The sequence below is a fragment of the Leucoraja erinacea genome, chromosome 3 (assembly GCF_028641065.1).
Source record: "Leucoraja erinacea ecotype New England chromosome 3, Leri_hhj_1, whole genome shotgun sequence".
Lineage (NCBI taxonomy): Eukaryota > Metazoa > Chordata > Chondrichthyes > Rajiformes > Rajidae > Leucoraja > Leucoraja erinaceus.
In genome coordinates, this window is record NC_073379.1 from 111,023,278 (window position 1) to 111,037,063 (window position 13,786).

General features: G+C 41.7%; 1 protein-coding gene across 4 annotated transcripts in view; it reads left to right on the top strand.

The window, feature by feature from the left end:
* hapln1b (hyaluronan and proteoglycan link protein 1b) overlaps positions 1–13,786 on the top strand; it is a 118,251-nt gene that overhangs the window by 55,174 nt on the left and 49,291 nt on the right. For 3 of the 4 annotated variants that reach the window (XM_055633388.1, XM_055633387.1, XM_055633386.1), the window contains exon 2: positions 1,957–2,100. In XM_055633388.1, the coding sequence (XP_055489363.1) occupies positions 1,995–2,100 (106 nt within the window). In that variant the 5' untranslated portion in view covers positions 1,957–1,994. Of the gene's footprint in view, positions 1–1,100; positions 1,421–1,956; positions 2,101–13,786 lie in introns of those variants that run through there. The other variant, XM_055633389.1, reaches the window with a different exon arrangement.

Here is a 13,786-nt window from a genome sequence, read left to right on the forward strand (position 1 = left end):
GAGGCCATTCGGCCCTTCGAGCCTGCACCGCCATTCAATATGATCATGGCTGATCATCCAATTCAGTATCCTGTACCTGCCTTCTCTCCATACCCCCTGATCCCTTTAGCCACAAGGGCCACATCTAACTCCCTCTTAAATATAGCCAATGAACTGGCCTCAACTACCTTCTGTGGCAGAGAATTCCACACACCAGATTGGGCATCCACCTCTTTGTGTGAAAAATGTTGAACACCGGCGTTCCATCATCTCGGTCTTCACCTAAAAGACTTCCCCCTTATCCTTAAACTGTGACCCCTTGTTCCCTGGACTTCCCACAACATCGGGAAACAATCTTCCCAGACATCTAGCCCGGTCCAACCCCATTAAGAATTTTTCCTGTAAGTTCTCTATCTGAAGATCATCCCCCTCAATCTTCCAAATTCTAGCGAGTACAAACCTTACCAACTGCATCCCACAGTATGTCTATCCAGTCTTTTTTCATATGAAAGTCCTGACATCCAGGAATCAGTCTGGTGAACCTTCTCTGTACTCCCTCTATGGCAATAATGTCCCTCCTCAGATTAGGAGACCAAAACTGTATGCAATACTCCAGGTGTGGTCTCACCAAGACCCTGTACAACTGCAGTAGAACCTCCTGCTCTTATACTCAAATCATACCATGATAAGGAAAATCCCCATCTCAACATTCAGTGCAAGGTAAAGCCAGCAAAGTCCAAAACCTGAGGATAGCTCAGGGGTCACCAATGGAGGTAGATGGTAGTTCGGGATACTGCTAACTCTTGTTGTGGTAGGATGATTTGGGACTGCTCTCTTGTTGTAGTAGGATGATTCAGTTGTCTGATAACAGCTGGGAAGAAACTGCTTTCATTGATGGTCTTTTAGGATATGTCCCTGAAAAAGTGCGACTACAGATTTGGGTTTTACAATGCTGTAGTTAATGGTGCAGTTTAGTCCATGCAGGATTGCAGCACATGCTCATATGTTCCAAATTATTGCATGTCATTCTCATTTCCACCAGTGCAAGTACTGTGACAGGGGCAGGCTAAATAACCTACAACTGCTTAGAAATATATTTCTAAAACAGAATCAGCCTTATTTCTATGTGATTTTTTTCTGTCAATTACATTGCAGTATTCCCTGAAGCATTTTCGAATGCATCAGATGTATTTGTGATGACAATGAGCTGAGATCTAATGGCTCTACATAGCCTGGTTGTGCCATTCTGCTGCATGCAGCTTTGCTGACTGCGGACACGCTACCTGGCACATTGAGTTTGTGCGTCAGCATTCTAGGGTAGAAATTAATGAAAAATCAATCTGTGTGTGTGACTGACTGCAGTGGTTGCACTGTCCACTCTAACCTAGTTTCAACATTGTCTTCCTCATTGCTACACCAAGTGATAGCACGGTTTAAAATGGTGAGTATACTCCAAGAGTTTTAGTTTCATGTTTCAGTTCTGAAGGATAAAAGTAAAATGCTGCAAAGGGGTTTCTGCTGCTCTGAGGATATGACTGAGTAGAGTGCTGAACTGATCCAAGCACTTATATCGTACCCATTCATCTAACCTTGGACTTTGTATACCAGTAGTAAAATGTATGAAATAGATGTTATTTGAAAATATTTAAGGCATTAACCTAACGAACGCTGTGAACAAGTCTGTTTCTACTTCTCTGTAATAATATGAGTATTCTTAAATAATGTGGCAACTGTAATTTAAACTGTACTTTAGCTTTTCTTTCTCTGTAATTTGTGTGCGAATTCCGTAAGGAAATTGCTGATGTTACTAAAGCTGGATTTTAATAACAATTCATGTTCTATGTTAGTACTTATCCAGTTAAATTTCACTGTGGGTTAATATAAAGATCATTGTGTGTGTTTGACTGCAGCGTGTTCAAGACAATTTGCAGCTGGTGAAATCTCTGCTCATTTATTCAATAACCCAAATTCCTTTAGTTTTTCCCACAGTGAAGTGAATCTCTGCAGTCTCAACGATGACTTCTCTGCTGTTACTTGCTCTGCTGTCCGTCTGCTGGGCTGATTCTCATTTTAACCTGAACTCCACAGACTCAAAATACTTCAGAACGATCTACATTGCAGGTAAGGGCACTGAGGGCAGGGGGATAACCAATGCCTTTCTTTCGAGAGTATCTATCACTCTATTATACATTAATTCTTGTATTCATTAATTCATGTAAAACTCTGTTTGATTTAACTGATACTGCATTAAAGATTACAGAAAGTAATTTAATAAATATACATTGACATTTAAAGTATTTGAATATATAATAAATGCTATTGATATGAATTACTATAACAATTGTTTATTGTATTTTATGTTTTTGCTGCATCTTTTCCCAAATATGCCTGATAATTATTCCACATGACTATTTTAAGCAGTTACCAAGCAGAATTCTACAATCGCCGCCTTTACTCTGCATATTATGTTGAATTAGTATAACACTTCCCTTCTTCACAGTAGGCTCTCAGTTTCTTATCAGTTTTGCCAGCTGTTGTTTCTTTGCATGGTGTGAATGTCTCAGATATAATGAAATCTGTGGCCTTGACTCTGTGCAGATCATAGTGCATGTTTCCAACCATGCCGGGTTTTACCAACTCCTTCTATGCGAAGGAAAGTTGAAAGCCAGCTCATCCCATCACTCCATAAAAATCTTCCACAAAAAAAAATGGGGGTTGCATTGAAGTGAGCAAGCATGGCGGCCATTTTGCAAGCGTCTTGAAATGAAAAAGGGCCTGCATGACTAAAGAACTTGGCTTTTGCAAAGAGGTGAACCTATCCTTAAATAATTCCTTCTTCCTCTGTAATTTGTGGTCTATGACCATTAATGTTCCCCAGGATCAGTGGAATAATCAAGGTCTTGACTTGACAGCTCATCCAATGGATGCTTCCACAAATAGTGCAGTTCTGCTATGAATTCCTATCTTAGACAACTCTTCCAATTTCTGATATTATGTAGATAGCACAATTTATTAAATTAAATATCACAATTGATAAGGCATAATTTTAGAACTGCTAACCTGAATTTGTTCATTTCTTGTAATCGGACATCTGTAAATATTGTGTTGAATTCCATTGGCTAAAAATCACACAAGCAATGTCAGAAGCCTTCTCGATAATCGTGAAAATAGCAAACTTGGTTTTACCTTGCTAACGTTAAGAAACAAGATGGATTTGCCTTGCTCTGGGAACAGTTACTGTTCACTAAGTAGCCCGTAGTAATATTACAGAGTGCTCGCAATTATGGTGCCGTCACCATCAAACTACCCACCCAAACTTCCCCCATCATTTTCCTTGAATAAGAATGGACTTTACATTAGCTATATTCTGCTTTTTGATCGAGTAACCAAGATGTATATATAGCTAATGAGATGACAGAGAAAAATGAAGACGGAGTTAAAAAATAGGGAAATGAGGCTGCAACTGAACAGTGCATTGGAGGGACCACATGTGGAATACTCTCTACAATTGTAATTCACTTACTGCCTAAAGAATGAAGTATTTGCTCTGGAGAGAATTCAGAGATTGATTCCTGGCATGAAAGTGTTTCCTTATGACGAATGACTAAGGAAGCTGAATAAGAATGGTGTTCTTATTGAAATATATTGGCTTTTCGTGGGGCTTGACAAAGTGAATGCTAATATGATATTTCTCTTCATAAAAGAATAGAATCAAATAGCATTGCTTTGAATATGCCGGCATATTGTCAAAAGTCTTAGAAAGAGTTCTGCTGGATAGAATAAATGAGTTTGTTAATTCCACAGATAACCAGTTTGGTTTTAAAGCTAAACATGGCACTGACATGCATATATGCCCTAAAGGAGATTGTAAACAAATATAGAGGCAAAAACTCTTCAATCCTTATGTGCTTTATGGATGCTTCCAAAGCTTTTGACCGTGTTAATCACAGAAAGCTGTTTGGTAAAATGAGTCAAAGAGGGGAGCCTGAATACATTGTTAGAATTCTGGCCTACTGGTATGCCCACCAGACTATGCAAATACAATGGGGCAATAGGGTCCCATCCCCATATGGGGTTAGCAATGGTGTTAGACAAGGGGGGATTTTGTCCCCAGTCCTTTTTAATCTATATATTGATGATCTGTCTAAACAATTGAAAGCCTGTAACACTGGGTGCGTGATTGGTAATATTTTAGTGAACCATATTATGTATGCAGATGATCTTGTGATCTTTAGTCCATCCAGCGCTGGTCTCCAGCAGCTCCTTACTATATGTTCTGTGTATGGTGTGGAACATGACATTAAATATAATGCTAGTAAGAGTGCTGTTATGGTCTGTAGAACCAAAGAGGATAAATGCCTAAAATGCCCTGTTTTTAAATTGTCTGACATTAATCTTAGTGTCTGTAATAAGATAAAATATCTAGGGCATATTATTACAGAACAAATGACAGATGATGAGGATATTTATAGGCAACGACGCATGCTGTATGTACAGGCGAATATTCTCTTGCGTAAATTTGGTGCGTGTGCAGATGTGGTGAAGATGTCGCTATTTAGAGCATACTGCACACCCCTCTACACTGCGCACCTGTGGTCGAACTATTTAAAGACAAGTTTGCAGAGAGTAAAGGTGGCATATAACGATGCCATGAGAACACTGCTAAGGCAACCTAGATGGTGTAGTGCCAGTAATATGTTTGTGGCTGCAGGAGTCAGTACTTTAGAAGCTATCCTAAGACACCACATGTATAAATTCATTTGCAGGATAAATGACTAAAAACGTGCTTATTGCGGCCTTGACAAACATAAGGGTTAGCACTACACGCTACGAATCCCAGCTGTGGAGGCACTGGTATCATTGTCTCGTTGTAGGACATTGATCATTCTTTTAAACTGTATTTTTAACTTAAGTATTGTGGGTTTTTGTTAAATATAAATTATGATGTTTTTATGTGATATACCATGATTTTATATATATTTATGATATTTGATATGCAACGCATTTTTAATGTAATGTTGCCCCTTGTCTGGACTTTGAGTCCATAATAAAGTTTAATGTTATTATTATTATTATTATTATTATTTGAAGCAGAAGTAATTGTTCTGAAGCAAATTAAAGAAAAAAAGGATATTTGTTATCCACAAGACCCTTCAGAATTCTTTACACCAGGGGGTTGTAGAGGCTGAATCATTGAATTTATTCATGGCTGGTTTGGGAGAGACTTTCTGAAATCATCGGATTCAAGCAGGAAAAGTTGAAGCTAAGATCAATCAACCTCATTATTTTTATATTACGTAGCATCCTCGAGAGGCTATATGATCTGCATATTTCTTATGCTCTTGCGTTGCAGTATTAGCATCTGACTGGTGATTCTATCACAGTTATCATTCCATTCAGCTCATGAACATTGAAGTGGCAATACCTCAAAATGCTACAAGAACAGCATTTTCAACCAGATAGATGAATAGCCCCTGCCATCTCCTAGAGGGAGACTTGTAGCCTTTCCAGTCTATAGATGGTGCAAGCAGTAATGGGAAAAGGACTCACCTAGAAACATAGAAACATAGAAAATAGATGCAGAAGTAGGCCATTCGGCCCTTCGAGCCATTCAATATGATCATGGCTGATCATCCAACTCAGTATCCTGTACCTGCCTTCTCTCCATACCCCCTGATCCCTTTAGCCACAAGGGCCACATCTAACTTCCTCTTAAATATAGCCAATGAACTGGCCTCAACTACTTTCTGTGGCAGAGAATTCCAGAGATTCACCACTCTCTGTGTGAAAAATGTTTTTCTCATCTCGGTCCTAAAAGATTTCCCCCTTATCCTTAAACTGTGACCCCTTGTCCTGGACTTCCCCAACATCGGGAACAATCTTCCTGCATCTAGCCTGTCCCAACCCCTTAAGAATTTTGTACGTTTCTATAAGATCACGCCTCAATCTTCTAAATTCTAGCGAGTACAAGCCGAGGCTATCCAGTCTTTCTTCATATGAAAGCCCTGACATCTCAGGAATCAGTCTGGTGAACCTTCTCTGTACTCCCTCTACGGCAAGAATGTCTTTCCTCAGATTAGGAGACCAAAACTGTACGCAATACTCCAGGTGTGGTCTCACCAAGACCCTGTACAACTGCAGTAGAATCTCCCTGCTCCTATACTCAAATCCTATGACGCTATCAGCATCTTTAACTTCCCCCTGTGTGTGCGGTGCCAAGGAGAGAAATTTGCTTGTCAACTATCACTAAATGCGTCGGCTATCTTCTGCAGAAGCTTATTTTGTCATGATTACGCATGCAGTTTTGCCCAGATGCAAAAGGTTGTTGATAATTTGAGGAAGGACATTCTTGCTATTGAGGTTCATCAGGTTAATTCCCGGGATGGCGGGACTGACATATGATGAAAGAATGGTTCGACTGGGCTTATATTCATTGGAATTTAGAAGGATGAGAGGGAATGTTATAGAAACATGTAAAATTCTTAAGGGATTGGACAGCCTAGATGCAGGAAAAATGTTCCCCATGTTGGGGGAGTCCAGAACCAGGGGTCAGAGTTTAAGAATAAGGGGTAGGCCATTTAGGACTGATATGAGGAAAAACTTTTTCAGCCAGAGTTGTGAATCTGTGGAATTCTCTGCCACAGAAGAGAATTCTGTAAATTGGAGGCCGATTCATTGGATGTTTTTAAGAGAGAGTTAAGGGGCTGTCCCACTGCGGCGACCTAATCTGTGAGTTTAGAAGAGTTTGCTCTTGCCACAAACTCGCAGCATGGTCGACACGTGGTCCTAGGAGGTCACTGTTACTCTCCTTCATGCTCGAGGGAAGTTCCCGCATACTCGTTTGGTCGAGGAAAGTTTTTCTGCATGTTGAAAAATTTTCCGCGAGTAAAAATTTTGTCTGCATGGTTCTTTTGAACTCGTAGTGCAGTGTTAGTGGTGTCGCCATGTAGTTATAGGCAGTCTAGGTAGCCGTAGGCAATCTCCTTCGCTGACTGGGCATTTTAATTGGCTCATTGGAGTTTTCAGTAGCAAGGAAAACCGACCGGTAGGTAAAATGCCCGCTAAACTTTATTAAATGTCGTCTGCCTTCTTAAAAGTGTCTCCACTCCTTCCCTCCCTTTCCCTCCCCTTCTCTCCCTTCCTCTCCCTTTCTCTCCCTTTCTCTCCCCTTCTCTCCCCCTCCCCCCCCCCCCGCGCTTTCTAAAGAACCTACCGTACACTGTGCAGCCGTCTTTTACGTTCCTGTTCATCGCGGGTGTGAATTTCAGACAGCGCTCCCTGGTCCCCGCCTTTGCGATGTGTTTGTGTGTGTGTATGTGTGTGTGTGCGTGCGTGCGTGCGTGCGTGCGTGCGTGTGTGCGTGTGTGTGAGTATGTGTATATGAGTGTGTGTGTGTATATGTGTGTGTGTGTGTGTGTGCAGTCGGTCGATCCAGCTCACGGTTTCATCGCTGACGGTCGATCCAGCTCGAGGTTTGCCAGGCGAGTGCCCTCAAGCTTGATGGTCGAAGACAGTCGCTGTAATGTCCGGTCAGTGGGACAGGCCCTTTAGATTTAGCTCTTAGGGCTAACGGAATCAAGGGATATGGGAAAAAAGCAGGAACGGGGTACTGATTTTGGATGATCACCTGCAATGATCATATTGAATGGCGATGCTGGCTCGAAGGGCCAAATGGCCTACTGCTGCACCTGTTTTCTATGTTTCTATGATCAGTTACGTAGGCAAATCCCCAAGTTACGGCCATTCCGGTTATGGAAACTCGTCCTCTATAGAACTCACAAATCACGACCAAAAATTTGAGGTACAAAATAAAAACTTGTTCTCGTGGAATCTGCGTGAAAGAAAAGGGAAACAAATCAACATAAAATGTATTCACTCTCATCTGGCAATTCTTGACGCGTGGGCAGTTGATGTGACTTTGCCTTACGGAAAATCGCAATGCAGCCCATTTACTAGGAACTTTTCTAGGACTTCCCCTTGACTCCGGGTCACCCGTACATCCAACGACACACCCAGACATTATCCGATGGCTTATATTAACAATGGACAATCCAGCCCTTCTGTATTCAGGTGGATTGTGAGCTCATGAATTCCCAGCAGCTCACACATAACAGATCTGTTCTGAGTCTGTTCAGTTAAAGTGGAAGAGTGGCATTGCTAGAACAACACTTGCGGTACACAAGTTGCAGGAGTAGATTTAGTCCATTCGGCCCATCGTGTCTACTTCACCATTCAATTATGGCTGATCACTGCCTCCTAACCCCATTCTGCTGCCTTCTCCCCATAACCCTTGACACCCATTCTAATCAATAATTTGTCTATCTCTGCCTTAAAAATATCCACTGTCTTGGCTTCCACAGCCCTGTCGCAACGAGTTCCACAGATTAATTACCCTCTGACTAAAGATGTTCCTCCTCACCTCCTTTCTAAAAGACTGCCCTTTAATTCCGAGGCTGTGACCTCTGGTCCAAGACTTTTTCACCAGTGGAAACATCCTTTCCACATCCACTCTATCTGTGCCTTTCATTATTCTGTACAATTCTGTATTAATTCTGTATAATTATCCTGTACATGACTGTTACTATATTCCTGCTGAAATAACCCCTGCACTGATCTAGGGAACATGTACATGTGCGTAAATCTGAGGTGCTGCGCTTTGAGAGGCCAAATGTAAGGCGGATATTACAGTTAATGGCAAGACCCTTAATAGCATTGATGTACTTGTGGTGCATATCTTCCTGCAAGTGGTAACACATGCAGATTGAGTGGTAAAGAAGGTGAATGTTATGTTTGGCCTCATCAGTCGGGGCATTGAGTATAAAAATCAGCTGTATAAAACTTTGGTGAGGCCAAATTTGGAGATGCAATTCTCACCCCATTACAGGAGAAATGTGAAGGCTTTGGAGCTGGTGCATGAGGATTACCAGATTGCTGTCTGTATTAGTGGGTGTTAGCTGCAAGAGATTGCATTTGTGAAGCATTAGTTCAGAATTTGGATGTACCAGACAACGAAGGTACGCAAAATAAAAGCTTGCAAGGATTGTCAGGTACATTCATTTTGTTTTGTCCTTGAATTGTGAGCTCTTTATTGGACAACGCAACAGAAAGCCATAAAGACATGCCGTTCTCAAGTGTAGCATGCGATTCTCATTTAATGATCAGCAGTCTTTACAAAATATATTATATAATCTGGGTACATAATTCTGAAACGGTGCTAAATTTTCTACATGAAATAAAAGTATAATATATGACTTTTCAGTCTTAACAAAAGCTATTCTACATGAAAAAAAGGAAGTGAACTCACATTTGAGTAACTCAGCAGGTTCTGCATGACCTGCTGAGTTACTTCAGAACTCTGTGTCCTTTTATATAAACCAGCATCTGCAGTTCCTTGTTTCTGCATTTTCACTGTCGCATTTATCCTTGGTTGCCAAAAATATCCAATTCCTGCAATTCCCCTGAATAATATCCATCGGTTTTCACACCATGCTTCCCGATGGCCGAAACAAACACATTCATTGCTATGCCCTACACAATTCTCTCCTTGAAACTAAACAATAAAATGCTGGATGAACTCAATGAGTCAGGCGGCATCTTTGGAGGCAGAGGGATAATGACTGAGGTTTCATGTCAAGACCCTGCATCAAGGCTGTGTGATTCACCTCTTGGAGATCTTTTGGAGAATTTACAAGATTGAGGGGGGATCTTATAGAAACTTACAAAATTCTTAAGGGGTAGATGCAGGAAGATTGTTCCCGATGCTGGGGAAGTCCAGAACAAGGGGTCACAGTTTAAGGATAAAGAGGAAATTGTTTAGGACCAAGATGAGGAAAACATTTTTCACACAGAGAGTGGTGAATCTGTGGAATTCTCTGCCACAGAAGGTAGTTGAGGCCACAGTTCATTGGCTATATTTAAGAGGGAGTTAGATGTGGCCCTTGTGGCTAAAGGGATCAGGGGGTATGGAGAGAAGGCAGGTACAGGATACTGTGTTGGATGATCAGCCATGATCATATTGAATGGCGGTGCAGGCTCGAAGGGCCGAATGGCCTACTCCTGCACCTATTTTCTATGTTTCTATGTTTCTACTGGTGTGTTTAAATCTTGTCACTTCCCCCAGGGTAACATTATGAAAGAAATATCTTCACCACAAGGCCTGCAGTGGTTTAAGGAGATGGCTCACTGATTGCTCCCTGTGAGCAATCTGAGACTAAATGCTGGTCTTGCTATCATCCCACAAATGGTTTGGAAACCCATCCTTCTCTAAACTCCCTATTCCTTCATGCCAGAAGGTATTTATTCGACCAACAATGTCCCCAATAGAATGAATGAATGAATTAATTAATAAGTTTATTGGCCAAGTATTCACATACAAGGAATTTGCCTTGGTGCTCCACCCGCAAGTGACAACATGACATACAGTGAGAGTTAGGAATGACACATAAAACATTAAACATTAATAATAAAATATTATTGATTAAACATGTGCATTAAATAAAATACCAGAGCAAAAGGAGGCTACAGATTTTTGGCTGTTGAGTAGAGCAACTACTCGTGGATAAAAACTGTTTTTATGTCTGGCTGTGGCAGCTTTGACAGTCCGGAGTCGCCTTCCGGAGGGAAGTGATTCAAAGAGTTTGTGGCCAGGTTGAGAGGGGTCAGAGATGATCTTGCCCACTCGCTTCCTGGCCCTTGCAGTGTACAGTTCATCAATGGAGGGAAGGTTGCAGTCAATAATCTTCTCTGTTGATCGGACGATTCACTGCAGCCTCCGGATGTCGTGCTTGGTGGTTGAGCCAAACCAGACCATGATGGAGAAGGTGAGAACAGACTCTACGATGGCCGTGTAGAATTGGACCATCATTGCCTGTGGCAGATTGTGCTTCCTCAGCTGCCGCAGGAAGTACATCCTCTGTTGGGCCTTTTTGACTATAGGGTCGATGGTAGCCCCCCACTTAAGTTCCCTGGAGATGATGGTTCCCAGGAACTTAAATTACTCCACAGATGTGACTGTGGTGTTGTTAATGGTGAGTGGGGTGAGGGGAGGGGGAGCTCTCCTAAAGTCTACAATCAATTCCACTGTGTCATCTGCAAACTTGAGAAGCTTGACAGAGAAGTCTGTGGAGGTGCAGTCGTTGGTGTAGAGAGAGTAGAGGAGAGAGTACGCAGGCTTGCGGTGCTCCTATGCTGAGGGTTTGCGGGTCCGAAATGTGCTTTCCAAACATCACATGCTGCTTCCTGTCTGTCAGGAAGCTGGTGATCCACCGACAGAGGGGTTCAGGCACAGTCAACTCGGAAAGTTCGGAGTGTAGTAGCTCTGGCACAATGGTGTTGAATGCAGAGCTAAAATCAACAAACAGCATCCTTGCATAGGTCCCCTGGTGGTCTAGGTGCATATAAAGACAACATATGAGGTCACACAAATAAGTGGCATAATGATAGATCAGTGGTTGGTGCCGTGCAGGAAGAAACTGCGGATGCTGGTTTAGCCACAAAAAGCTGGAGTAACTCAGCGGGTCAGACAGCATCTCATAGAAGCATAGAAACATAGAAAATAGGTGCAGGAGTAGCCCATTCGGCCCTTCGAGCCTGCACCATCATTCAATATGATCATGGCTGATCATCCAACTCAGTATCCTGTACCTGCCTTCTCTCCATATCCCCTGATCCCCTTAGCCACAAGGGCCACATCTAACTCCCTCTTAAATATAGCCAATGAACTGTGGCCTCAACTACCTTCTGTGGCAGAGAATTCCACAGATTCACCACTTTCTGTGTGAAAAATGTTTTTCTCATCTCGGTCCTAAAAGATTTTCCCCTTATCCTTAAACTGTGACCCTTTGTTCTGGAGAACAAGGATTAGGTGTCGTTTCGGGTCAAGACCCTTCTTCAGATTGGTACTGTATTGATTTAAATAATACACTTGACACTTTGATGAGTTATCTGCTCATTTCCCCTTCATGATGCATGTGGCACAGCAGTAAAGCTACTTCAAGTTCTAGTCCAATTAATTACATCATGCTGAAGATCCATGTATTTTTGTTGGCTGGGAGATTTACCGTGGGGTTTCCCTAGATTGGGGCTGTTAAATATGATTAATATTCCTCTGCAGTTGCTCCCTGGTCTGTGATCGTGCAGTGAATGGTGCAGTTTAGAAACGTCCTTTGTCATTATTTATACCAATCGTAAAAACCCAAAATTCTACCGAGCTTTTGGTGGTTTTCTGGCATAATTCCAGCAGAACACCCGGGGAAACAGCTGAAAATGACAATGCAATGGAAGATCAATAGAATCTGTGTGTGGCTTCAGGGCCTGCATTGAGGAAAGATCTTCTCTTTGCTGCATTCTCATTTGCATAAAGACATCTCCATAACAGTGACTATGTCAGTTCTTGTCAGTTCTATTGCCTGCTCTCTATTACTCACTAAATTATCATATGCTTTCAGTAATGCAGACTCCAACATTTGCAATGTCAGCATAAAACATCCCTTTTATATCTATACATTTGTTCTGTATCTACCAATGTTGATAGTGGATTGTAACAATAGTGGTTTAACATTGTCACTGATGGTTTCTCTGACTGGTCTCCAAAATTACAGTTGCATAACAGGGAATTGGTATTAAAGCACAGCGATGCCCCATAATATAACCAATAACCAATAAAGAAAAACCCTGCCTGAATGTCTTTCTTATCCCAAAAAGTCATTTTTTATCCTGATATGCCTGGACAGCTCTATTTATTTATTTATTTGTTTGTTTACTTGTTTGTTTATTTAATTCTTTATTTCGAACAGAATAAAAGAATAAAAAGCAAGTGTGAAACAGCATACAAAAAATAAAACAAGAAACATAGAAACATAGAAACATAGAAATTAGGTGCAGGAGTAGGCCAGTCGGCCCTTCGAGCCTGCACCGTCATTCAATATGATCATGGCTGATCATCCAACTCTGTATCCTGTACCTGCCTTCTCTCCATACCCTTAGCCACAAGGGCCACATCTAACTCCCTCTTAAATATAGCCAATGAACTGGCCTCGACTACCCTCAGCGGCAAAGAGTTCCAGAGATTCACCACTCTCTGTGTGAAAAAAGTTCTTCTCATCTCGGTTTTAAAGGATTTCCCCCTTATCCTTAAGCTGTGACCCCTCGTCCTGGACTTCCCCAACATCGGGAGCAATCTTCCTGCATCTAGCCTGTCCAACCCCTTAAGAATCTTGTAAGTTTCTATAAGATCCCCTCTCAATCTCCTAAATTCTAGAGAGTATAAACCAAGTCTATCCAGTCTTTCTTCATAAGACAGTCCTGACATCCCAGGAATCAGTCTGGTGAACCTTCTCTGCACTCCCTCTATGGCAATAATGTCCTTCCTCAGATTAGGAGACCAAAACTGCACGCAATACTCCAGGTGTGGTCTCACCAAGACCCTGTACAACTGCAGTAGAACCTCCCTGCTCCTATACTCAAATCCTTTTGCTATGAAAGCTAACATACCATTCGCTTTCTTTACTGCCTGCTGCACCTGCGTGCCTACTTTCAATGACTGGTGTACCATGACACCCAGGTCTCCCCTTTTCCTAGTCGGCCACCATTTATAAAGAACATTTATAAAGTGTCATAAACAATATCTATAAATAAATGAAATCGTATGCGTCCAAAAAGGAGCAGGAAGAAGCCAAAGCTTATTAATTCCCACCCCTTTATTCAACTGCTTGTAATTATCTTATACAAATTTAGCAGCTCTATTGTGCCAACCCCTGCAAATCAATCTCATGCAATTATGATGGCAGCGGTAGAGTTGTTGCCTTAC